The following is a 27,375-nucleotide window of genomic DNA, read 5'->3' as shown; positions in this document are numbered from 1 at the left end:
GATGAGTTCTCTGTACTCCAATGGCCTCCACAGTCACCAGATCTCAGTCCAATAGAACCTTTGGGATGTGGTGGAACGGGAGATTCACATCATGGATGTTCAGCCGACAAATCTGCAGCAACTGCATGATGCTATCATGTCAATATTCACCAAAATCTCTGAGGAATGTTTCCACCACCTTGTTGATAATATGACACCAATAATCAAGGCAGCTCTGAAGGCAAAAGGGGGTCCAACCTTTTACTAGCAAGGTGTATCTAATAAAATGGCCAGTCAGTGTATACTGCATATTTCAGTCAGATTTGGTCGTTAACACAAACACATCAAGACGTGAACGGGTCGTTCGGCACAATGTATAGTTTAATTCTTGAGACTACACACAGCATATTTGAAAGTGCTCCTGCTGCTATGTGGACTGAGGGGAGGCCTCTGAGGGCAGCGTCCGCATGTTTCTTTTCCTTCCTCCACTCACAAGAGAGTGACGTCGCTACGTCACTGTTTGACGCCGTGTTGATTTTGAGCGGAGAAATAATTTATTTATAAACTGACGCAAGGGCGCTAAATCTAAAATAAACCGTGAATAAAATGTGAAAATACATAAATATTTTTGGTGAAGCAGCTGCACGCATGAAAGGTTCGATGATATTTGACCGTAACACAATAAACTCGATACGTTAGCGTCAGCGTTAAATAGAAAGTAGAGGCTAAAATGACTGCTAACACTGCCGGTCGGGCTAGCTACATTTTAGCTGCTAGCTAACATTAGCACGAGTCTAGTTCTTACTTCTGACGTTACCCTGCAAATATTTTGTGTTGTAACTTATCGTATTTCAGTGATATATGCTTCGTTACGATGTGTTTTCATATGCTTAAACAGAGTAGTTAGCGCACGACAAAGCTAACATTAGCTTGCGCCACAAAGCTAACGGGAGGTTGCTTCGTAAGAACTAGGCTATGACCTACAGGAACTTATTTAGCTCCTGCTAGCCGGCTATGTTAGCATTCGTGGAAAAAGCTTGGCGAACCTTTATCATTTGCCTTGTTGCTTTGTTGGAATCATACATCTGACTGTGGTAAACGTTTCATCGTAGGATTATGGCGCCCCGCGTACAGCTTGAGAAAGCAGCTTGGCGTTGGGTGGAAACGGTGAAACCAGAAGATATAAAGCTGGAACATATCGAGCTAGCATATCGTATTCGTCTCCCGGCCTGTAAGAGAGGAACCTGCAGGTACAGTTGTAACATTTTTTATCAATGTGCCGATGTTGTGCTGCCATGTGTCAACAAAAACAACAGTAACAAAACTGTATGTTTAATGTTAAAGTAGGGGGCTCAAAAGGCCAGCCGCGCACCGAGATGCTAATCTGCATCAAACGTCTGTTTTGTTTCCCTGTGTGCGGACTAGCCTTCATAGCGCGTAGGGTAGATTTGTAAACTTTGTGTGAAAAGTCATGAAGATTCACTTGTCTGTTCGACAAACCACAGATTTGTTCAAACATACACGATGGTTGACAGTATATCGTAGTCAGCACTAATTCTTTCATTTGATGAGTTTTGCCTTGCTTGGGCTTCTAACTATAAATAAAAGGTTCGTTTCAAAATTTACGTTGCTTTGTATGCAAAACCTCAAACTATCAGATTCTGATTTTGTTTAAGTGCAGCTTAGCTGAAACTGATTGTGGAAGTAGGGTTAATCATCATGACTTGTTTTTCCAGGAGGAACTGCAAAGGAAATCCTAACTGTCTTGTGGGTATTGGTGAACATGCTTGGCTGGGGGAGATCGATGAAAATGCTTTCCACAATATCGATGACCCAAATTCAGAACGTCGAGACAAGGTATTTCTTTCACTGGGCGCACACTCTGATAATGACTTACTCACCCGTCTCATTGTTGTTGTTTGAAGGTGGACCACCTAGATCAGAGATACAAGTATATCTAAAAGTCCAGTTCATCCAATGTCTCTCTGTCTCTCTGTCCCCTTCCAGAACACCTTTGTTGGCCTGACCAACCTTGGTGCCACATGTTATGTTAACACATTCCTGCAAGTGTGGTTCCACAACCTGGAGCTGCGTAGGAGCCTCTATCAGTGCCACAATTCGCGAGCACAGGAACACAACATTAAATCTGGTATAACAACATATTTAATAATGAGGTGTTTCCTCATGTTTGTTTTTTCCATGATTTATGCCAGCTTGGTGTAGCCAAATTGTACTAATCTGCTTTTTTTTTTTAAAACTTGGTTGTGCATCAGTCTTAAGTAGAGCTACGATCCCTGCTGTGCTGTTGTAACAGTCAACACTTAGGCTTTCTTCTTTTCTCAGTTCAAATGAGTGCAAAATGTCTCCAAAAATTATGTTAGGCTGTTGTGGTGTACAAGTCTACCTAAGTCAAAAGTCTGATGCATCAAATCATTACAGTTGAGATTGTTTTGCATTCAAACATACACGAGGTTCCAACTCAGGAATAAAGCACTATTTACACATTTGAGAGCATTATAGTTGAATTTAAGCCTTTGTACAATAGAGTAATGTGAACTTTTCAATAATATTTATTTAGTGAGTGATCGATAACCTTCACAGAGAGAATTTGTCTGGATAGTGTAACTGAAGAAATTAAACCTAAAATCTAACCCCCTGCCAGTTTGATTTAGTTGTGCTTTGCATCAGACAAACTCACAGTGGGTATACTTGTTGTGTTGTTGTAAGTGATAAAGTGAGCTGAGAATCCCAGATCGCTTATTTTCAGTTCATTTGTTGCTGGGGTTGTTGGCAAGTTTGAGTCTGTCTCAAATAAATTTCCATGATTGACATGATATGATAAACGTAAAGGAAGGCCCACTTTGGTGTGAGGCCAGCATGCCAATGTACCTTTTTAGATGTAATAAATGCCATTTGTCCTCACAAGTAAATATCTGTGTTGTGTTTTTTTTTTTTTTTCCAGATTACGAGCCCCAGTCAATCTGTGAGCATCTGCAGTATTTATTTGCTCTTCTGCAGAATAGCAACAGAAAGTACATCGATCCTTCAGGGTTGGTCAAAGCACTGGGCCTGGACACAGGACAGCAACAGGTAAATCCAGACATAAAGCAAGGAAAATTATCATAACTTTAGAGATACAGAGCTGGTTTCACAGTTATAAAGATTACTTGGATTATATATTTCACTTAGGTTGGCATTACCCAACAAAAATTACCAGTTCTCAGAGCCATAAAATTTGACTATCTAAAAATTCTCAAAGTTTTTGTTTTCTGATATCATAATTACATTGAAGAATTAATGCTTTATTGGACCCTCAATGATTATAGTCTTGGTTTAGCTACAGAGAACTTAATTGAAACCTTTGATTTTCAGGATGCCCAGGAGTTTTCAAAGCTGTTCTTGTCTCTGTTGGAGGATACACTGTCTAAGCAGAAGAACCCCAGCCTGCAGAATGTTATCCAGCAGCAGTTCTGTGGACAGTTCTCCTATGTTACCATGTAAGGCCACTCAATACTCAAATTTGACAATTTTTTTTCTTTTATGGAAGATAAGTATATATTTTGTTAATGGTTGAGCTTCAATTCAGTTCAATTAGATTTTATTATTATAGCGCAAATTCAAAACATGTCATCTCACAGCACTTAAAATATTAATTTGCAGACCTTACGAATTTTAAACAGAACAGAGAACCCAACAATCCAAAGTTGCATTTGGTTTTCCTATGAGTAAGCAGTTAGCGATGGTGGGAGAGAAGGAGGAGGAAGTATCTTGTTATACAATGTATTTCTGAGGTGTTCAGAACCAAATACATTAACTTCAGTTTTGGTTTTAGTAATTTAGGAGAGAAAAATTACACGTCATCCAGGCTTTTATTTCCTTCTGACATGTCTGGAGTCTCACCAACTGACTGGTTTCATTTGGCTTCAAAGATAAATATAGCTGAGTGTAATTTTTGTATCAATGGAAATGAATGCAGTTCTTTCTAATAATATTTCCTAAGAGGAGCATGTACAAACTAAGTAGTATTGTTCTAACACACAAATCCGTGGAACTCCATAACTAACTCTAGTGTGAGTGGAAGAGTCATCATTGACGTAAACAAACCAGAATCTGTCTGATAAGTATGATTTTAAACTAATTTATTGTGGTTCCTATAAGTCCAATAACATGTTCTAGTGTCTAATAAGATGCTGTGATCAACCGTATCGCATGTAATCCAGGGAACATGGATAGAATAGGGGATCAAACCACCAACCTTACAAATAACAGAAATGTAATTATTTGTGTAAATTTGAAGTCCTTGTTCTGTAGGAGCTATTGACATTGAAAATAGTAAATGATTGTTTTTCTTCACAGAATCATCGTGTGTCTGAATCAGGCCCTCTCCTTCTAAAGTAGCCCCCTCCTCTCTCTCAGTTTGATGTTTTACATTATTAGTTGATAAACCACATTTAAACTGATCGTTTTACATGTCGGTCAGGTAGAGACTGACTGAGCCAATGATACGGGAAAAGCACTGCTTTGAACCACAATGGCTAGTGCAGTAGCTAACCATGTCGGCTGGAGGGACAACAAAGCAGCCTAATGACCATCATGCACTTGCACAACTGTGACTACATGAAATTTTAACTCACGTACCCTCAGACTGGTTGGAATCTGGAGCTCTGCCCAGTGTTTTCAGTGACATCCAGTCTACCGCATACTATACTGTCTTTGCACTGTGCAGTGACTTGTTACACAAATCTTCTTTGCAGATGTAAAAATTAGGCTTTAGTGTGTGCTCTTGGCAGCGTGACAGAAGTTGAACCTCAGTTGTGAGTGAAGTGTCAGGTCTTGGCTCATAAGCAACTTTTTAGGTTTCTGTTTTTCGCATAAAAACTAAACAGCTGTTTGGATAAAGGACATTTACATTTGGATGTGTTGCTAGTCTCCTCTAGACTGTCATATTTTTGGCTTGGTCACGTCACACAGTGCAATAATATGGAAAACAGGAAGATGTTTTTGCAGAGGGGAAGTTTTGTTGTTGCTCAGCAGAGAGATGTTCTGTTCTCTTTATTAAATGCATTGTTTTTAAAAGTCACACTGTTGGGGGCGCTCAGGTTGAGTGGGCGACCCATAGACAGGGGCTAAAGTCCCTGACACAGCAGTCTGGGTTCGATTCCAGCTCATGGACCTTTGCTGCAGATCTTCCCCCCATTCGTCTCCCTACTTTCCTGTCTGCCTCTTCATTAACCTGTCCAATAAAGCCAACAAAAGGCAAAAAAAACCCTTAAAAAAAACAAAAAAAAAAACAAGTCACACTGCCTGGTGGTGTAAGACTTTTATCAGTGGTACCAGCCAGAGGTGAGATTAGGTTGAACAGCCATTTATTTAACCTTCCTGAAGAAGATGCGAGGCTTGTTGTCATGTCAGCGGAGCAAGGTAGATAGCTGAGGGCTGTACGATGGCACAGGTTTGACATAGCCAGGCTTTCTCTGTGTAGAAAGCAGCCACAGATAATGGCTATCATGAAGGTGTTTATCAACTTTCTTTGTCAATTTAGGCTTTCTGCTTCAATCTATGTGCACATTCACTTGAATAAGGGTGTTTATTGCGTGTGACTCTTCTTGCGAAATGGACCAGTGGTGTCCTGATGGCTGCAGTCAACAGGTAGTTTTAATGTAGAGCTATGAGGAGTATAAACATTTATGATGGTACAAAGCACTGCAAATGATGCAGGACATGAATGTTGGTAGAAAACTGTTAATTGCCTGTTTATATATTATTTAGAACTCAACAACTGCACGTTGTACAACAACTGCACGTTGTAACATTTTACTACATTGAACTGCATATAGGTCTGTCATTGTCACATAATGCAGGAAATCACTTTAATTTTTAGCCAAATCAAAGTGAAATTAATTGATTGACTATTCTCTGTAGTATATACCAGTAGGTTAATCCATTTTCTAATCTATGTTCTCCCAACTGCAGTGTGAACAGAGCTGACAGCGAATCAGGACCAAACATGAAAACATATTATTGCGATTTCTGCATCACGCGAGCATACAATGTGCGATACTTTAATTGCGCATATTGATTCAGTACGATTCATATCATACAGCTCAACTGGTTTGCAGATTGGACATATTCCATCAGCTTAGAATCTGTATCACTCATTAAGAATTGTCAGGAAACGATTTGGTTAAAGAGACATGCTTCTTTCAGCTCATTTAAATACAGGCCTTTCAACATAACCTATTCCAGACCAGGTTTGTTCTGCAGCATAAGTTACCACGGTGATCTAGCAGGATAAAAGAGAACTACCTTCATGATACTGAAAACTCTGACTTAAAGCTCAGCAGACCTCCCTAACCCACTCATCTTGCTTTGTGGTACAGCCTTTATGTATGTTACACTACACTTAGTTTTTTCTGGTTTTCACTTTATATCAAATTTAACTAATTGAAACTGACATTATTGAAAACAAATTTTTGCTAAAACTACTCTGACAAACTAACTTTAGATGATCCATACAGCCAATATAACTGCAGTTCGTTTGGTCTGGCTTCTAGGTGTAACCAGTGTGGACGATCGTCTGCATTGCCGTCCCGATTCTATGAGCTGGAGCTCAACATCCAGGGTCACAAGAACATCACTGAGTGTGTCACAGAGTTCTTGAAGGTAACTGTCGTTCTCTACCAAACTCAATGTGTTTGATTGCTGTAAAGCATAACTGACACAACAAAGCAAGAAACAGCAGCACTGGACACACAAACACATTCATTCACACACATTCAGAGTTTGTTTCAGTGCCTTTGTAGAAAGAATGACACAAAATAATAAACATAATAGTCGTTAGCAGAAGGGAAGCTAAAAAGTTTTTCAATTCTGTTTGTTTAAATGTGCAATACAGAATAACATCAAATCAATTAATTGGTACAGTTTTAATTAGAAGTTGATTTGTTTCTGTGTGCCCTATAGGTAAATTACTCCTTCTTCTGTTGTAATGTATCTCTTTGTGTCCTTGTCCTAACATTTACCTTGTGCTTCACCCTGAAGGAGGAGAAGTTGGAAGGGGACAACCGCTACTTCTGTGAGTGCTGTCAGAGTAAACAGAATGCCACCCGGAGGATCAGACTGCACAGCCTTCCTCCAACCCTCAACCTGCAGCTCATGCGATTTGTCTTTGATAGGTCAGCCATGACTTTGTGCTGCTTTCCATGTGTGAACAGGTTACGTTACTTTGGAAAGGCTAAATGTTGTTGCTTATTAAATATCTGTTCATGAGAACAAACCTGACTAATCCAATTTTACTGAATTAATTGCTGATGCCAATGGTGTTTCAGGTATTTTTAGAACAGATTCTGTACTGAACTGTTTTCCCTTCTTCAGACAAACGGGCCACAAGAAAAAGCTCAACACTTTCATAAGTTTTCCAGAGCAACTAGACATGGGACCTTTCTTGGAAGGAAAACAAGGTATTTGCAGTATTATTTTTCCCTCAACAGTCACAATGACAACTATGACCAAGTCTTTTGAATTCATGTTCAAGAGTGAAATGTTGAGGGGTCCTACAGCAACCTAGCAGCTCGCTAAATTTTAAGTATATACAGAGCAAAACTTTGCTTAGCTGATGATACAACATGTCATGATGATTCCACAATAAGTATGCTGTTTGTGTGTGCTTCGACTTCTCCAGACCAGAAGTGTGTTTATGAGCTGAGTGCAGTGCTGATCCATCGGGGAATCAGTGCCTACTCTGGCCACTACATTGCTCACGTGAAAGACGCTCGTACTGGCGACTGGTACAAATTCAATGATGAGGAAATCGAGAAGATGGAAGGCAAGAAGCTCCAGCTTGGTATTGAGGAGGACATTGGTGAGTCGTGTTAAAGGGATACTGTACAATTCCATCTTCCAGAAATCCAAAGTTATTTTCAAGGTATCAGTATTGTTTGTAATGTACAGTAATATTGTTTGCAATTAAAAACATCATATTGTGAGCTAGCTGAATATTTCAATTGCAGTCAAGTTGTTTTTTGTTTTTTTTAACTGTGAGGTCACCATGATGCATTAGAAAAACTAAAAAAAATAAAGAGTACTACCTTTTATCCACCTTAGAATCATGTATAAATGTAAACACTTTGGTCAAAAATGTTTCTCTTGTTACTTGGTCTTCTTCCTCCCTAGCCGAGACAGTGAAATCCCAGACAAGAAAGCCCAAGTGCAGTAAAGGCTACCACTGCTCCAGAAATGCATACATGCTTGTGTATAAGGTCCAAGAAGAGGAGAGTTTAGATCCCTCTAGGACCAACGTTGAGGTGCCAGGTGAGGAGTAGAAATGTCATAAACATCTTTGTGTGTAACAACATGCCTTGTAGGCAGTTAAGCTGCGTTATTTATTTTGTCAGGTTTTATTAACAAAAATATAACCTACTACCTAGTGCATGCTGAATGTCTGATGGTCTTTCCTTTCTGTCCTGGATTCCAGCTTTCCTTCAGAGGTTGGTAGACCAAGACAACCATAAATTTGAGGAGTGGTGTAATGAGATGGCTGACATGAGAAAACAGAGCGTGGATAAGGGCAAGGCCAAACATGAAGAGGTGAAGGAGCTCTACGAGCTTTTACCTGCAAGAGACGGTCGGTAAAACATTCCTTAATCACACACAGCCAACTTAACAGAAACACTACAGGGTCCACACATTTGTCATCATTTTCAGTTAAGAATAGTAATATTACTAATACAACACCCTACTGAACCAACAAGTGATTGTGATTTTTACCAAATGCAAATAATGTATCGTGATATTATGTAGCCTAAATGTTTTAGCATTTGTTTGTACAGCCTATTGATAAGTCAGTAACCATATACAGAGAGGTAGCTGTTGTCATATATTACCGTATTTGGTTTTGTGTGTTTATGTTTGATGTGTTCCTGTGCTTTCCCTCCACAGGTGAGCAATATGAGTTTATCCCCCTGGACTGGCTAAAGAAGTGGCTTGATGACTCCACTGCCACAAAAGAAATTGACTGCTCCTTGTTCCTGTGCTCACATGGCAAATTGCATCCGGACAAGGTGGGAGATTCCAAGAGGGTTTCCCTTCAAGCTGCACAACTCCTTTACGAGCGTTACGGTGGGGGGCCAAGACTGGACGGTTAGTCAAACACAGAGACAAGCTGCAAAACTAATGAAGCATTAGGGCATCTAGTCACACATCCATTACAATGATCAAATTACTGTTCTAAAGTTCAGTTCAATAGTGCTGACACAAAAATTAGCTCATGCTAGCACTGAATGACAATTGCAGTGGTTTTTAGCTTGTTTAATGTTGTCTTCACTTCACCTGTCTTTCCTTCAGTCCACTCATGTCTGGTACTCTTAGCTGTGTGTGTTTGCTTTCACACATGGGTTTGCGTGAGTTGGTGGCACATGGTCCGCTCTGGCTCAGGAAAATAGTGCAGGAAAACAGTGGTAGAGACTCTCACATTGAGCTGAAATGAAACAAGTGTACACAAGTTAGGTAAACAACATAAATAATATATGTTGTTTTGAGTGCTTAGACTTTGACAATGCGTTGTGGGAGGTCACCGTTTCAAAAGGAGAGACTCGCAGAAACTCATATTACAATCACGGACTGTATTTTAAATCTGTTGGATAGGACTAGATGTTGATATCTCTTTTTGCATACATGAGACACCTAAGACTCTGTGGGATGGTCCAGTGAGTGAGGGCATCCTCTGGGTTATCAAGTGGGCGCCCTGCTTCATCAGTGTTTCGCTGATAGGCCCACGACACCTCCAGAGGGTTCAGCAGTGAATCCCAGTGTCCCAGGTTCACCCCCTAAATGCCGTCTACTCACCTGAAGGCCCAGGTGGAATCCTTTCTCTTCATCCACAGCCACTGACTTCCTTTTTAGTAGCTCTGGAGAGGTCCTTCATTGCCTGCCGGTGGGCCTTCCCCACCTCCTGGAGAAGCCTGGATGTCGTGGTGGCTACGAATCTTCTGCAGCCTACCTCGACTGGTCGGACCCTCACCTTCCAGCCTCGCTGATTTGCATCAGCAGCAGGCTCCGTATACCTCAGCTTCTTGCGCTCATAGGCCTCCTCTACCGAGCTCTCCCAGGACACTGAGCTCAATGCTGCAGACGTGCCTAAGCAATGCTGATCATAGGTCTGGTCGCAGGTTGGTTGATGCGATTTCAGATGGGAAGCAGAGCTTTTGGTCAAGGTCTAACAGCATCCTCCAATCGCAGGCTCCTCTCAACTGCCCAGATCCTGCGCAGCCGAGAGGGGCTCATGGAAGAGGACCCTCACCCTCCCAGACTAACGTTCTTTCTTGCCTTCGGGTCGACATGGGTGGAAGGTCATTAATACTCATGCACTGCGTCTCCAGCGCTAGTGCCAGACACTTCAGCACCTGCCTGTGCCGTCAGGTGTAACAGCCTTGAGCAATGCCGGTCTTGCAGCCCACTAAGATGTGTTTGAGTGAAGCTGGAAGTCGGGCAGAGTGAGCATGTAGTGTCTTCACCATTGGTTGAGGTTCTTGGGTGATGGTAGGACATCATAGGCCGCATTGATGGTGAAGTTTGCTCTAAACGTCTCCAAATCCCACAGCTCTTGCCAAGAGATCTTCCTCTTTTCCACTCCTTCCCATGTCATCCACTGCCCTTGCTTCGCCTGCGCGATGGCTTTTGCGCACCTGCCTGCTTAAAGATAGATATTGCAACCATGAGCATACCCCTTGGTCTGTGGATTACTGTTGCGGAGCTTCAAGTCTGGGATTTGGTCCTCTCGATCTTGGTCTTTTGAAGCCAGAAGTAGCAAGCATAGGGTCGGTCTGACTAGAGAAAACTGTAGCAACCTGTCAGCCACATGGTAGCTCTGCCCTAAAGCATACTCTGCTTTATTGTCTATTCCCCTCTAAACTGGACCTTAATTTACTAAATGAACATCATTCTGCATTGAAATAGACTTGAAACTAGTGATTGAGACCATAGACTCATTAGTACAATTAGTCTGCAACCACAAGGTAATGGAACAAGTGAGAAGTAGGCTTATTTTCTTGTTTTTCTGACTAGGTAGTATATGGGTAGAAACCTCCACTCATTTCTATGGTTTTGTCCTTCTGTCTACTGTCTGTGTTACTGTTACTGGACTATGGGAAACAACAGCAACCTAGTACACTGAAAATTTAAAGTATTTTAGAGGATTTGTATCATGCACATCAGTCCTGCTAGTCTGTTTTTTTTTTGTTTTGCAGTAGATTATCTATTTTAATGTAGTGCTTATCAGCCTGCATGCAATTGTGCAACCACTACAATTCTACCCATCACTATTTTCAGGGAACACCAAATCCGCATCCTTCTCTTAGCCCTGCCTACGAATATTGTGATTGATTTAAAGAAATACAAGCAAACCATAACATTTTGAAGTCTATAGCAGAATAATAGTGTGGTACAGCCAGATCATAATTCACTACAGAATGGGCTGGCAAAGTGAGATTGTTTCCTCAGACTTTTATACAGTCAGACTTTGCAGTCAGAGGAGTCGACACCTGCTGCCTGTTAGATACAATGAGTACAGTAAGTCAGTTGTGCTGTAACTTGACTTGTCGTATCTGCAGACTACGTCCATCTTTTATATTCATTCTATGTTGACAACACACACAGAGTGAGACTTCATTCCTGCAAAGAACACTGTTAATCCACTGAACCTTCATAGAGCAGATATTTCATGTTTTCATGGCTTATGGAGGCTCGTAGGGGTCGTAATGTTTCAGCAACTCTAAGTGTTTTAAAACATGCCACATAAATATACTTGATTGTGATCAGTTTCTGTGTTAATTCTATTTCTATGTTGAAACTCACATATTCTACCGTTTAGCTGTGATGAGTCGTTTGCAGATGAATGACTAACCTTACTGGTTTACTGGAAACTGGATATGCCCTTCTTTATCAGATTAGAAACTTTAGATACAAAGTACAACCAGTCTATAGATACGTTGTTCATTCACGCACTCCTAAAACCACTCTTGTCTTTTACATTTTTATTTACCCCTCTTTTGTGTGTTTGTGCAGCTTCGTCTCTGTGCAGAGAGTGTGTTGGCCAGCGATGCAGAGTTCTTCGGCTAAAGAACCAGCTCAACGAAGACTTCAAGGAAGTGTCCAATCTGGTCAAACGAACGCTCAGGTAAACACAAAATAAGTGTTGGGTAGATGACTTGTAGTGTTGCGTGTTAACTCAAGTTTAGATAAGTCTGTCATTTAATTATCTGTGTTTATGTGTGTGTCACAGTGGGGAGGGCTACTGGGTGGGCAAAGCATCTCTGCGTAGCTGGAGGCAGCTGGCTTTAGAACAACTGGAAGAGGATGAACATGAAACCAAACACAGCAATGGCCAGACCAATGGACAGGGACCACACACTAACAACATCAAAGGTAGGGGGAATGGATGGGATTTTTTTAATCTCATTTTGTCTTTTAATCTGTTTTGTTTTTTAATCTCATTTTGTCTTTTAATCTTGTGGTTTATTTTTTCATTTGTCAGCCAAAACAGAAAATCACCAAATTGTGTACATGGCATTTTCAGATTTTTGTTTTATCGGTGAAAATTGAATACATTTGATTTTGGGCTGAAATGTCAGTGAAAATAATGTATTATATTTGATGATAATGAAAAATTTATTTGCTGCATTGTTGAACCATTAGTAACTGCCTTAGCTGGCCTCGCAGTAACCAGCGTAGTTTTAACTTGATTTTAGAGATCAATATGGCGGTGTCAGTATGTATAAAAGCTCTTTTTAATGGGAAATCACATGACACCAAACAAACTGTAAAAGTAATAAGACCAGTAATCTACAGCCGTGTCATAACTTCACTCGAGCACAGTCATGCTTTTGAGCTAAATACGAACATGATCAGGATGACATTGTAATGAGATCATCATTAGATCTGCAGGTATTTGCTCATCAACTAAAATATTGTTAAAAATTAAATGTTGACCTCATTATAGAGCTAGATGCAAAATTAGGGGGGCATCAAAGCAATTACAGTTCATTGTAATGGTGACATAAATTAGTGTACCAAACTTCATGACAATTTTATCAATTGTTTTTGAAATCCTTAAGAAATTGAGGCACTATGATAATAATAATAATAATAATAATAACAATAACAATAACAATAGCAATAACAATAACAATAATAATAATAATAATAATAATAATAATAATAACGGTCATTTATATAGCACTTTAAAAAAACAGTGTTACAAAGTGCTATACAACCATCACAAAAATACACAATAAAATATACATCCATTTAAAAGGGTACACGTTAAGACATTAGATGATTAAAAACCATAAACTCAAACAGCTATAAAATAAATATTTAATGTTGCATTTAAACTTTAAAAAGAGCAAAGCAAGACTCAAGGGAACATCAAGAAGGAGATACAGTGAAACTCAACAGCCAAGAACAAAAGTAGACCCAAAAATTCAAAGAAAATGTTTAAGAAAGCCATAATGTTTAAATACGTCTTTAAAAGTGATGTGTAAGTCAGAGTTCATCAGACAGGTCACTTCACAACCGAGGACGCCTAACAGCAAATACATTTCATCTTTAGATGTGATGTGGAAACAGCAGACAGGTTCATGCCAGAGAAATTCAGATTGTGCACTGGTTGGTAAGAAGACAGTAATTCTGATACACTGGGGCCAGACCATTAAAGCTTTAAAAGTAATCTGTAAATTATAAAGTCAGTCCTCTTATAAACAAATAGGTAGCTTGTGTATGGCCATTAAAAGCGGTGTTTATCTTTGTATCGCCTCAGCTTTTTGTACAGTTTGGAGCACATTCAGGCTCTTGACATGTGGCTTAACATTAACTGATAAAAAGTCAAAGAGAAGACTGGACACCAGAATGCAGATTGTCAGGATCAGCAACAGGGATCTCAGTTTTATCTGAATTCAGTTGGAGAAAAACTACTTTTTTTCATGCCTGTCTTGGAGACAATGTTCCCTGTAATTTTTCCTGAGTGTGAGCAAACACACAAACTCCCTGAGCGTCCCTTGGACCACTGTGAGCAACATCAGACGTGTGCACTGTGGTCACACCAGCATCACATCCATTCAAGTTACATGGTTCATTAAAAGAATCACATTACAGCATTTACATTTCTGTTAAAACACTTTGTCAACAGGAGCCAGTTGAAGGCTGCAGTGATTTTAGTGACACTACAATGTATAAGAGTGAAGTTATTGAATATTTGTGTCTCTCTTTACTGTTGCAGCAGTTTTGCAAATTGCAGACGGACCCTGTTCACTCCATAGACATCAATGTTATTCTTGTAGCTTGAAAGACAGCTACTTTTGATAAAACTGGGCTTGTAGCACATTGTCTGCCTTACAACGATGGGAAAGAGGCATCATTTATGTTTTGACAACCTAAATCTAATGAGTTACTGATGCTGGAAGTCTGAATCTGTGAATATCTTTCCAACTTTACTGAACTCGGGGCCACTACCATCCAATGAGTGGTATATTTAATTTAGAAAAAAATATTTAGCCATACTTAAAGCTTTAAGTGCTTTATTAATATGAAACTAAGAGTTTTGTATTGTTTTATGATCACAGGTTCTGTCTGAAAAGAAGTGGCCTCATTTTATACAGTGAAACCAGACTAATGAAATGTAATGAGCAACCAGTGTACAATACTGGATTCTGCAAAAACATAAACAACTGAATGCAGAGAACTGGACAAAGAAATTCTCTACAGACATTTTTTTTCATCTACATCTAAATCTTATCACAGTTAATGTAATAACTTATTTATGTGTGTATGCATGTATTTATTGATTTATTTAGTACTGTTAACATAGAATTCTGAGGGAGGTTTTCTTTAGATAGGGAAAGGACATTTATTGATTACATATAGGCTATGAAATAAATGTTTATTAAAAACTGGAAAGCCTTTTACAAAAAACAACTTAGGCATTTATTGAGTCACTAAAATACTGTAGAGTCTGTGGCCACATCAGTATGATTATAAGCATCCTCTGGTAAATTCACAATCAGATACTGATGTTCCTTACCATATGGACTTCAGGAGATGATTAGATGATGATAAACTGTGACCTGCTGGTTGGGTTCTCTCTGTTCTCATGTTTCGTCCATGTTTGTCTCCTGATGCTGCCTTACTTCAGCCAGTCCATGAGCAACAGAAAACATAGTTTTCCCTGTACCCATTGCCAGGGGTTCCAGTCTTCCCACTCACGTCTGTACATTTGCAAACGTTTTTGCTTCTTTGGACGTGTTGGAGTTTCAGGTGTAGACATTTTTAAACGTCAGGTGCAGCAGCGTCTGTAACCAGGCAACCAGAGACAGGACCATAGGACCAGACACACAGAGAAGGTCTATCTGCTCCGCTGGACCTGGCATCAGGTCCTCGCTACGTAGGTCCTACGAAGATGAAATTGGCTGCCTTAATATTTCCTGTGTTTTATTTTGTTCTTTATACAGTTCTGATGAGTGTGTGACAGACGCGTATGGAACATTTATGAAAATACGGAACAATTAATTGTCAAATAAAGGATGATTCCGTATTTTAAGGAGCGGGTGGCAACCCTAACTCTGACAGCCATTCCATCTTAAAAGAATCGCATTTCTTTTTTACTGTGGCTTGGTGAGGAGATGTGCTACTGCCTGTTCGTTTTGCCATTATAAAGGGTCAACATAAGCAGCACTTAGCACAATTAGCGTGTCTTCACTCCACATCGGCCACACCATAGATATATATAGAACTACTTATTCATATCTATGGGCCACACCGCTCTGCTAGCTAGAACAACGGTGGCTGCACATAATGACGCCTGTCAATGACGTTGATTAGCTGCTTAAATACGTATGTGAATCGCATCATTGGCTGGAGCAGCCAGTCACCAGTCACTCACTGACTCACATTAAAAAATAGCACAGAATGAATTATGGGTTTATTTTATTTACAATTTAGGTTGGATTTTTTTTGTGCGCAGATTTTCTGTGCGCAGAGACCGTGTCAGCAGTGCGTAATTGCACACGCGTGCAGCTTAGAGAGAACAGTGCTTGGAGATATGGAGAGGTTTTGAGTCTGAGTGGATTTTACTGGCAGAAACAGCTGCATGTCATCAGCATAGCAGTGGAAAGAAGTTACATGTCTCTGTATAATGTGGTACCATATATTGAAAAAATGAATTTGACTCTAGTATCAAACCTTCGGGGACTCCACAGTTTGCTAACAAATGAGGTGATTCACCAATAGAAACGAAAAAAAAAGATTTGTTAAAGAACAAAACTACTTAAAAGCCATCACAGATGTAAGAACCCTCTACTGAAGGCCCTTAAGCTCAGTACCACGATACTGTCTACAACCTGACACTTTTAGAAGATACAGAGTGACCATCTTCTCAAGGAGGTTTGAAATAAAACGTAATTTTGAAATCTGGCTTATTCACAGCAGATCCAACTCAATCAGTGCAGGTCAGTGTCCTTGTATTTTCGCATTAAAATCAGCTCAGATGTCCTCTGGATTACTAGTGTAACCATTCTTGGTGAATTGTTTGTTTTCAGAGTTCGGCCCCGAACTCTCAGAGGGCACAGAGGAGGAGATGAAGACTTTTAATGAAGACATCGTCTGCAGTCACGGTATTTCCCCCTGCTAACAACTAGAATGATATTGCAAAGCCTTTTTAACAATGACAGTTTCTGTTAATAATAAGAAAAAGATATATTGTTACAATAATCAGCTATATTTGAATAGTACCTTTTAAAACTGGAGTATATTTTTAAAGATGTGTACTTTTATCATTGGTGTTGTATATGCATGCTCCCGTAGCTGACTTTATATGTTCCAACCATAGGAGGTCTGAGTATTCTAGAGACTGAACGGAAGCTTGTATCCTCTGACGTTTGGACCAAGCTGAGGGAATACTTCCCCAAAGCTCCAGAGTTTACTGAAAACCAAGAACCCTGTCAGCAGTGTCTGGTAAGTGGTCACTGACAAACTCTTCATGCTTGCACCGTACTGATCCTCCCTTGTACCTTTTATCTTTTCTTTCCTTTTCTTTTTTTTAACATGGCTACTTGCTGTCCTTCCACAAATGCTTCTGGTGTAGTAGGCCTACAGTAGACTTGAATATCATCATTTAACAGTACCAGTGTTTAATACTAGTACATCTCCAAATGTAAAACACCAAAAAAAAAAAAAAAATGTTTTTTCATAATGTAATGGAAAAAGGTAAGCTTTCATATATTTCAGATTCATTACATGTAAACTGAAATATTTTTAAAAAAATTTGTTTTAATTTTGTTTATTGTGGTTTGTACCTCATGAAAATTTGAAATCCAGTATCTCAAAGTATAGAATATTAGCATATTTGCTAAAATCAATAAAAAGATGGATTTTCAGTAACAAAAGGTGCAACTTGTCCCGTCTGCATTTTTGGGTTGGGTGTTTCATATCTTCCTCTTGATAATATCCCATGTTCAGTTCTATGGGTTCAGGTCAGGTGAGCTGGCTGGCCAATCAAGCACAGTAATATCTTGGACAGCAAACTATTTGCTAATAGTTTTGGCACAGTGGGCAGATGCTATGTCCTGCTGGAAAAGGAAATCATTATCTTCATAAAGCTGATGGAAGCATGAAGCACTCTGAAATCTCCTGAGATGCTGCCATGACTTTGGACTTTATAAAACACAGTGGACCAACACCAGCAGATGATATGACACCAAAAAGTATCACAGACTGCAGAAACTTTCCACTGCACTTCAAACACTTTGGATTCTGAGCCTCTCCACTCGTCATCTAGACTCTAGGACCTTGATTTCTATTTACTCTCATCTGAACTTTGAACCACTGAACAATGGTCCAGTTCTTTTCTCCATTAGACAAGATGCTGCTGAAGTTGTCTCTGGTTCAGGAGGGATATTAGGAATGCAACAGTTACAGCTCCTTTCCTGAAGACTTCTGTATTTGGCAGCTCTTGATGCACTGACACCAGCCTCAGTCCTTGTGAAGCTCCTCTAAGGTTTTTTTAAATCAACTTCCTTGACAATCCTCTCAAGGCTGCAGTCATCCTTGTTGCTTGTACAACTTTATCTACCACAATTTTCCTTCCAGACAACTTTCCATTAATATGCTTTGATACAACACTGCTAACAGCTGCCTTCTCAGCCAGGACCTTCTGTGTCTCCTTGTTGAGGGTGTCACTGATCATCTCCTGGACAGCTTACAGGTCAGCGGTCTCTTCCTTGACTGAGGTGTCTACTGAACTAGACCGAGAGATACAATATATTTATACTGTCTGAACAGTAATTTACTCAAACTCATAATTAAATATTCCAATTCCAAACTGGATTTCTGAATATATTAGCTATAAGCCATTAGAGTCAAAATATAATTTTCACTTTCTTAAATAACTGATGAAAAATATTAGACTTTATCACTATGTTCTATTTTTTTGAGATGCACTAGTATTAGTGCTACTCTGGATTAAAATGTACCTCAGAAATCTAAAACATTGAGTAATAGACGTAGCACAGCTGTGATTGGTCTGCTAGAGAGTGAAAACACATGGAGCAAGTTGAAAAAGTTACACACATTCAATAAGGGAAACCACATATTGTCAGTCTGTATCCTTACCTCTGCCACATTTGGGCCATATACAGTCTTTCAACTCTATAAAAATGGATCATGTAGAGACCCCAACAATGTCTTCTGTGCAGATTGACAATTTTATTGCCATAAATAAAAAAAAAGGAACATTTTACAAAAACTGGGAAATCTGAAATCAATGTATGCAATATTTTCCAAATACCCTCAGGTGGTACCCATACTGAAAAAAGTGGTGGCCTGCATACTATAGATATTTCACTATTTACATTTTAATTTGTTAGTTTTTTTTGCTTGTCTCTTCTCTGCTCAATGGAAACACAGCCTGCAGTAAAACCAAAAAATCCCAGATTTTTTGTCATGACTGTTGGTTGAAGTTGAATCACTGATGGTTTGCCAAGGAGTGCAGAATTTTTCATCTTTTACAGGATCCGGTTCACGCAAATTTTTAAATGTTGCATATGAGAATAAAACTATTTTGACAAAATGTCACAGATTTTGATCATGGCCACAGGTAAGTAGTTTAAGAACCACAGGAAAGTTGAAGCTTTAATGATTCGTCCTGTTTTAGTTTCTGGCCCTGATAAACGGTGCTCTTAGGGATTCAGAGGGTTAATGACAGCTGCTGGTACACTATAATGCCTCAACATCATGCTAGAAATAACCGCATAGTGATGCCATCTGCAGCAATACAACAGTCACAAACTGTATATGAGTCTTGATAGTTGGTAGATGTGCCATTTGGTTACCTGAGGAATTGCATTTTTCTTGTTTGTCCAGACATTAGAGCAGGAGGAGAAGGACAATGAGGCTGTCAGTAAAATGATGGCCCTCGACCAGAAGAACCAGCTGCTCAACCTCTTCCATGAGAAGAACCGGCCAACACTCACAAAGTGGCCCCAGGTGATGAAAATGCCAGACACCAAACTGTCATTCTAGTAAACTCTTCATGTCAGCTCTTCATTTCAATCAATAATGCTATTGAAGCTCTCCAAATATAATAATTGATGGTGACTACAGTAAATCTTTTCTGTTGTCTCCCCAGGGCACAGATGTACTTTACATAGTCCCTCTGTTTTTTGTGGATGAGTGGAGAAAATTCATCAGGTATGATTGTTTCATCAGTGAAGTGAACAGAATGTATGCCGTCACATTGTTTAACCCTGGAAGACCCAAATATTGAAAAAGAAAAAAAATATTTTTACAAGGTTAAAAATATTTTTTTTTGTTGTTGACATTCAACAAGAGGTCAGTCTTCTATAAAGTACATCAGTCAGAAGACAAATTTGGCAGGAAAATACACTACCGTTCTGGGTGACACTACCTGGGCTCACCCAGACAATTCCATGTTCTCCATGAAAACTCACACATTTATCCATGTGCTAACATAACTGCACAAGGGTTTTCTAATCATCAATGAGCCTTTCAACACCATTAGCTAACACAATGTAGCATTAGAACACAGGAGTGATGGTTGCTGGAAATGTTCCTCTGTACCTCTATGGAGATATTCCATTAAAAATCAGCCGTTTCCAGCTAGAATAGTCATTTACCACATTAACAATGTCTACACTGGATTTATCATTCATTTAACACCATCTTCGCTGAATAAAACTGCTTTTCTTTCAAAAACAAGGACATTTCTAAGTGACTCCAAACTCTTGAACCGGCAGTATATGTGTTGGTGGTAATGACTACAACCAGTTCTAATTATTTAGTTTGTATAAAGGACCATATTTTCTTTTCTTGTTTCATTTCCCTGATGATAATCAGTATTCACGCTGCTTGTGTTTTCCAGGAGGCCCACAAAATCCTCTCCAGTGTCTAATGTGGGCAACACTCTGCTGCTCTGTCCTCACGGAGGCTTCATGTTCACCTACGATTCCCTGATCAATGGAGATGCACAACAGTGAGTTTTCATTATTACTGTTATGTTTATGTCAGTGATACTCAGCAGAACTGCACTGTGTGTATTCTTGAGGTCTAAGAAATGCGATGAATGCATTCACTCACTTCCTCATAAAATGTTTGAAGAGCTGATTTTTACAATACTATGCCTGGACCTTCCTCCAAAAGCAAAACAGACCACATGCTACTTTTTTCACTATCACCATGTTTTTCAGTTTTTAAGTTTGTGAAACAAAGGGCAACAGTGCATCATGACAGAAGGATCCAAGGATTATAATTCTTTTATTTCAAAAATCATTAGCATAGGTCATTTGCCCAGGTGGACCCAAGCACTATCATAAAATGCATCAAAGCCAAAGTAGTGCATTTTCATCATAGTCTGGATCCATGGATTTATTAAAGATTTCTGTATCATTGCGAAATAGCAGCACGGCGTCACTGTAACCATGACAACAAGTGAACACTACGTCAGCTGCCTGCTCACGATCACATGATTGTGATCCTACTACAAATCCACCACTGTGGACCACAGTTTTTTTAAAGATTTCATCTGTCAGAAATCATACGACTGAGCAGCCTTGGAGGAGCACTGCGCTTCTCTGAGTGCTTTTCTTCTTGGCATTGCGATCACTCTTTTAATTTCTTTTGCCAGTCTCGCTAATCTGAAGACGCGTCAGAACCCAAAGTCAGAGCTGTGAGGATTTTGCAACAGTCAAGTCATATCTGAATAAAAAAAGACATGCAGCTTTTCATACAGCATTAATCAAATAAATATATATGAAGAACTTGGACATAAGTCCTCGTGGACAGTGCTGCTGTCTCATGTTGTGCTGTTTGTTTTGCACAGTGTAGCTCTGCTCTGGCCCAATGAATGGGATGTGATCAGCAGACTCTTCATTGTAGACCAGCCAATCTCCCTCCACTGCTTCAGACAGACCACACCTACTGGTTCTACCACTCAATACACCACTCAGCCTGGTAAGAGTTAGGGAAAGTGCTTCACCTCTCATATGCACAAAATTAGTTAGTAATGCACTGCTTTTTCCCCTATACTTTGTTTATTTTTATGTTTATTTTATTTTTTAAAAAATGGGCCCGTTTGTATTAATGTACATTTCCACGTAAATACAAGAGATTGTAGCTGTACAGCTAATTTCCCTCTCAAGTCGCAACATAACACCATAACTGAACAATGACATACAAAAAAGAAAAACAAGCAACAAGCGAAAACACGTAGTGGACATAACAGACAATAACTGGGGGACCAAGGCAGCTACCAAGCACTCATTAATTAACATTTACACATGATTATATTGCAAATATCCATTTGTTGCTATTGCACATATCCCTCTATCATTATTGCACATTGCTGTACTACACTCATCCCTCTGTCACTATAACATAAGAGTCCACTACACATGTCCCTCTGACACTGTTACATATAGTTGTATTGCACATTTCCCATTGTCACTGTTGCACATGATAATATTACTATTGCACATATCCCTGTCTACATTACACATAATTACACTATACATGTCCCTTGTAACACTATTGCACATATCCCATTATCACTATCACTCATAATCCTTGAACACTATTATACATGACTGTATTGCACGAAGCCCACGTCCACACATTTAAAACAAATTACACAAACTTAATGTTATACTTTAGCGAACATCTATTTAGGAAGGATGAAACTCTCAATACTTTAAAGCTTCAAGGAGCCTTTGACAAAATGTATTTTTCTCCTTTGTGCAGGGCACCAGTCAACTAGGATTAATTCCTGCTGTTATGAAGGATGTCAGGGTTGACTCTGTTTGACATGGATTAGAAGCATCAAAGTTCAGTTGTATTGTTAAAGTGCCAAATCATAACCTGTGTCCTCTCAAAGCACTTAACGTAGTAAGATCCAGACCTTCCAGCTTTACATGTGCATGGAACTACTGGATTATGCACAAGCAGTTGTTTGATAATTTAGTTTGAATTTTGGGTAGAGCATTGTGTTGACTTCTTATGTTTATATGCACAGATCTGTGTTGGGAGTGTAGAGAGAGCTTCCTTTTCCAGCAGCAGAGGGACCTCAGAGAGTATACCCAAGCAACCATCTACATCCGCAAAGTCATAGAAGACAAGAGGGTATGAAAAAAACATTTGCAACATAATTGTATTTTATCAGGGTTCAACATGAAAACTGTGTATTTTCCATAGCTGATGCAGTTGCTGTGTGTTCAGCTGCGTATTTTTACATTCTCCCCTACATAGATGGTAAAGGAGGCAGCTCCAGAGCTAAACGCCAGCAGCTCTGAGGCAGAGGAAGACAAGGACGAACATCCAAAGATGGATGGAGAAAAAGACCCAGACTTCAGTCAGGTAACCACACCTTAACAGTACATGTGACCGCATGTCACATCAGCTGATTGCTAATAGCGGTTGTCAAAGGAGAACCAGAACTACCCACACTAACAGCAGTTAAATCAGCAGAGCTCTCGCTTTGTAAACAACATCAAACCCAGACACTGACCAGTCTACAGGCGTCTAGGACAGTCCACCATGTGACTACCTCTGATTGATCTAAAATCTTACAGAACTGGTTATGCTGCATTTTTTCATCTGTCTTTGGTAAAAATCAATTTGTGCTTTCCACGACTGCGGACGTCTGTAGAAATTTACGCATGCTGACTTTGCAACAGTGTGGACTGTCTATACTGCCAGTATGCCGAGCGTGCATGTACTAGAAGAACAAACGGTGCTCAGAGCAAATGCTTGTTTAGAGGAAAGACTGTATGAGGAGATTGTCTGTAAGCTACATGTTTTTAGTCCATCATTAAAAGAGTTGTAATTGAAGTAGTTGTTGCAGGACTTGGCAGATGCTTTATTTTGTTCTTGCTTTCCTTCCAAAGAGTCCAAAAAAAGTGGGAAGTTCTAAATTCTGTAGATCACCTTCATGTTTTATCATTTTCAAGGTTTTTTTTTCTTTAGAATGCTTAGTTGTGACAATTCCTCACCATTTTTGTTTGATAGCAGAAATGAGCAACACCACCACCATCTATGCAATCACTTCACATCTTTCTTTCAGTCACAAGATGGTGCAAAGCGACTAAAGTTGAGTGACAGCAGCACGCCATCAACCGCTGCTGTTCCTGTGACCAATGTGACTAAGCTAGGAGGGATCAGGAGAAGCACCCGGCACAGGAAACTCCGTGGAGAGAAAGCACTCATTGTTTCAGCTAATCAGACGCTAAAAGAGCTGAAAATACAAGTGAGACATTTACTTTACTGGACACCCATTCTAGGGGAATCAGTAGTCTGTTTTCACCACACTAACTCTGCTGTGCTTGTGACTCTAGATTATGCATGCCTTCTCCGTGGCTCCATTTGACCAGAACCTCTCAATCGATGGAAAAAGTCTGACAGATGACTTAGCCACACTGGGCAGTCTGGGCGTCATCCCAGAAAGTATCATCTGTTTAAAGGTGCACATTACTTCCAGTTCCTGGTCTCTGGATCTTCACACAGAAAGCTTTATTACTACAACTGTAATCTGACTTCCATCACAGCATCTGGAGTGTGATTACAAACATTTTCTCTTTTTTTCCCTGAACATTTATTCCTTTACTTTGTTACAGGCTGATGAGCCAATAGCAGATTATGCTGCGATGGATGATGTCTATCAGGGTAAGTGGAATTATTCTCACCTCTACTACAGCTGATACATGTAGTTATAAAATGATTAAACTACTTTCTCACATGGAGTCATCTGCTTCCTCACAGTGAGGATGCCTGAAGAAGGATTTAAAGGTGAGCATGCTTTTTCTTCATTTGTTGTGAAAAGGATGTTGTTTCTCCTTCATGCACTGATTATTTACACTGATGCAGTAAAGCTGAGAGGGACTAACCCTGGTAAGTAGGGGACAACTAGTGGAAGACCAGACCAGAGGAGGGTGGGGGACAAGCAAACATATAACACACATTGGGACACATGAATGATAAGATAGATGATACGTACAAAGTACAAGCTAACATTGAAAACTGATTCCTAGTTTACTGTTACTATATACTACATATATAGCTGGTAGTAAAATTCAAACAGTGTATAGATGAGCAAATCAAGTATAGTGAGGGTGATGCAGAGTAGACTGGTGGAAACGGGCAGCTGGAAGCAGCGGGCTGGAGGAAGGTCAGCAGCAGCATCCCACAGTGGACATGATGGAGACTAGGCCAGTTGGTGGGAGAACAACCACAGATCTGAAGCATCCAGCTCTGGGACCAGGGACACTCGGAGAAAGGAAAGGCTCAGTGCATCCAGAGAGGTCCTCCAGCAGCCTAGGCCTATAGCAGCAGAACTAGGGGCAGAACTAAGGGACGTCCAAGAGGAAGACTCCAGCTGACCCCCTCAGGGTCCCCCAGTCCGTTCTTTTTATTAAGTTGAGATAATCATGACAGATATTTCTTTTTTGGCAATATATCAAATTTTAGATGGAAAATAAACTATCTGTGTTGGAGAAATCACTTTCCACTAAGTTACCCATTACAAAAACACCTCTCCAGGAAGTGTGTTCATTCCAGATCACATGACCTGCTCCACATGATGTCATTTCCTCCTGAAGAAAAGACTGGCAAGACTCCAAGGCTTTCTGACTTAATATAAAGTAGTCAACAGGTTTACTACAATATCTTTAGAAATAATTTTCAATTTCAATTTTACTCAATTGTATATATAATATTTAGAAGAATCTCTCTTTAAAAATGTCATGTGCTGTTTGGTTATAGGCGGCCATGTTGGTTTTAGGCCTGAAAACAGCAAAAATGTCAACTATGACACAGAAAGTCCCGCAAATATATATTGACCCAGGTTGATTTTTGGGTATGTTGTTGTGTCATTTGGATGTGATTTAATTAAATGGTGTCTGTCCTTTTCCAGGCACTGGGCTTCTTGGGCACTAAGGAAGGCTGTGCTGTGGCTACGCTTGAATCGGACAGATGGATTTTTTTTTTTTTTTTTTTTTTTTAAAGCTTGAATTTGTCAAGTGTCCATATATAAATAAGTGCTTTAATTTGTGGGGTTTTTTTACATTTTGAGTAGGTTTTCTTTGATAAAACTGTGACTATGTTTTGCAAAGCCGCTGTTTTTCTCGACATAAAGTTAGCTGGCCTGTGATATTTAAAATTCCTGATCATTCTGAAGGACTCTGTGGTAGTGCTTCAGCCTCGTTGAAGCAGGTTGAAGTAGCTAAAATAATTGTTGTATTCTGGGGATGGCCTCAGTTCTACTGTTAGTCAAAAAAATTTAGTCAATTGTTTTTAATTATGGCAGACGAAAAAAATCAAGACAATGGTCTTTCTATGATGTGGAAGCTTGTGTTCTCACTGCAACGTTTTCAAGTTTGTCAAAAAAAATGCACGATTAACTATATTACCAATATAACTGCTCTTAAATGTTAGAACATTAATTACCTCTACAGCAAATCTATATCCATATACTCCACGTGGCATTTAAAATGCATAGCTACAAGGTATGTACAGAGACTGAGTCCTGCAGGTTTCAACAATACAAACCTCTCGACCTGGAAGTGAGAAACAGAATACAAGCAGTGATATGTCCTTTCCTTTACACTGTTATTTCTTATGGATAATAAAGTTATTTTCAAAGCACGCTGTCCCCACGTTAACAATTATTACTTTGCTAGTGTAACTCGAAGACCTGAGTTAATTCAGTCATCCATCCATTTTATCCTTTATCCTGTGTAGGGTTTCAGTAGGCCGGAGCTTATTCCAGCTGACTCAAGGTGAAGGTGGGATACGACCCGGCTGCTAGGGTCAGCTGGGTGTAACAAACAACCAGATGGAATTGGTTTGGTAAAGCAATGTATTGCTCTGAGACAGATATAACACAAAAGTGGTCAAACAAGGAAAACAGGGCAGGTGGATGTTGCTAAGTCAAAGAACCAAATAAAACCAAACAAAGGCTAACAGTTTTTAAATGAGCCAAACAAAAGTAAAACAACAACAGGATAAACAACAACAGGATAAACAACAACAATAAACTCCTTATTCAAAGTTAAGCACAGTAGCAACACCCACACCAAACAACAGAAACTAATACAACACAAATGTGTCAAGTGCACATGATTAACAACGGAAAATCTGTATTTTTTTAAAAAAATCTATTTTTTAAATGACATTTGAAAAGTATTTTAAATTTATATTTTTTATATATTTACTCATTTAGTATGGTAAAATACAATAAAGCAATAAATTATGTAGATATATATTGTCGGTATTGTGTAGTGTAAATTATCTGTAACAATGTTATTTATTACATTTAAAAACGTTTTGTCAACCTTAAAGACATGAAATATTAAAGTTGTAATTTTTCTCTTTAAAATATCTTTTAGTGATTTAAATACAATAAAGCAATAAATTGTCTAGTTTTATTATTTTATATTTTACATATTAAAATAGTAATTTTAAAAATGCAATTATCTGTATTAAACAAAACGGAAAATCTGTAATTTTAAAAGTTTTTTTAAAAAACAAAAATCTGTAGTGAAAATAGCATAATTTTATGGTAAATACTTGTTAAAAAAAATTGCCATGTATGAAACAGATTTTGGACCGGTATATTATTTACAATTTTGCCTTGTTTTTATGGTTGATATGTAAAGTATCATTTTATGGGATATTATCTGTAATTTAACAAAACAAAAAATTTCTAAAATAACAGTGTAGGTAATTATTCACCATTTTTCCATCCTTAATATACATATTTTTATTTCAAACAGCAGTAAAATAACTATGTTTTGTGAAATACATAAAGTGAAATTAAGTCTAAACCACGGTTCATCCCAGCCAATC

At 39.1% G+C, this 27,375-nt stretch overlaps 1 protein-coding gene across 3 annotated transcripts; it reads left to right on the top strand.

The window, feature by feature from the left end:
* Nucleotides 1-488: 488 nt before the first annotated feature.
* usp48 (ubiquitin specific peptidase 48) lies at nt 489-26,172 on the top strand. Of its 3 annotated transcripts, XM_055010860.1 has the most exons (28): nt 489-634; nt 1,092-1,229; nt 1,716-1,836; nt 1,987-2,128; nt 2,942-3,069; nt 3,352-3,476; nt 6,534-6,642; nt 7,021-7,154; nt 7,354-7,439; nt 7,661-7,840; nt 8,152-8,289; nt 8,453-8,602; nt 8,917-9,117; nt 12,040-12,151; nt 12,257-12,399; nt 16,566-16,640; nt 16,856-16,980; nt 19,387-19,509; nt 19,652-19,713; nt 20,405-20,515; nt 21,362-21,492; nt 22,550-22,656; nt 22,783-22,890; nt 23,597-23,779; nt 23,868-23,993; nt 24,147-24,195; nt 24,292-24,318; nt 25,442-26,172. In XM_055010860.1, exons 2-28 carry the CDS (start codon nt 1,096-1,098, stop codon nt 25,462-25,464), a joined length of 3,153 nt encoding a protein of 1,050 aa, XP_054866835.1. In that variant the 5' UTR covers nt 489-634; nt 1,092-1,095; the 3' UTR covers nt 25,465-26,172. The 3 variants fall into 3 exon arrangements, 2 of the variants coding, with proteins under 2 accessions (XP_054866835.1, XP_054866836.1); XM_055010861.1 differs by lacking the exon at nt 489-634 and having other exon boundaries at nt 704-1,229; XR_002746851.3 differs by lacking the exons at nt 22,783-22,890; nt 23,597-23,779; nt 23,868-23,993; ... (1 more) ...; nt 24,292-24,318; nt 25,442-26,172 and having other exon boundaries at nt 21,367-21,492.
* Nucleotides 26,173-27,375: the final 1,203 nt, after the last annotated feature.

The sequence above is a fragment of the Amphiprion ocellaris genome, chromosome 5, assembly GCF_022539595.1.
Source record: "Amphiprion ocellaris isolate individual 3 ecotype Okinawa chromosome 5, ASM2253959v1, whole genome shotgun sequence".
Taxonomy (NCBI): Eukaryota; Metazoa; Chordata; class Actinopteri; family Pomacentridae; genus Amphiprion; species Amphiprion ocellaris.
The sequence above is the reverse complement of the archived record's forward strand: the minus strand, read 5'-3'. Positions and strand labels throughout refer to the sequence as shown.

What these genes read in the sequence shown, in the direction of transcription:
- usp48 (XM_055010860.1), top strand. Translation starts at nt 1,096, where the DNA reads ATGGCGCCCCGCGTACAGCTTGAGAAAGCAGCTTGGCGTTGGGTGGAA. An exon ending in TGGACACAGGACAGCAACAG is followed by an intron (nt 3,070 to 3,351) that starts GTAAATCCAGAC and finishes TTTGATTTTCAG; the next exon opens with GATGCCCAGGAGTTTTCAAA. An exon ending in ATGCGATTTGTCTTTGATAG is followed by an intron (nt 7,155 to 7,353) that starts GTCAGCCATGAC and finishes TCCCTTCTTCAG; the next exon opens with ACAAACGGGCCACAAGAAAA.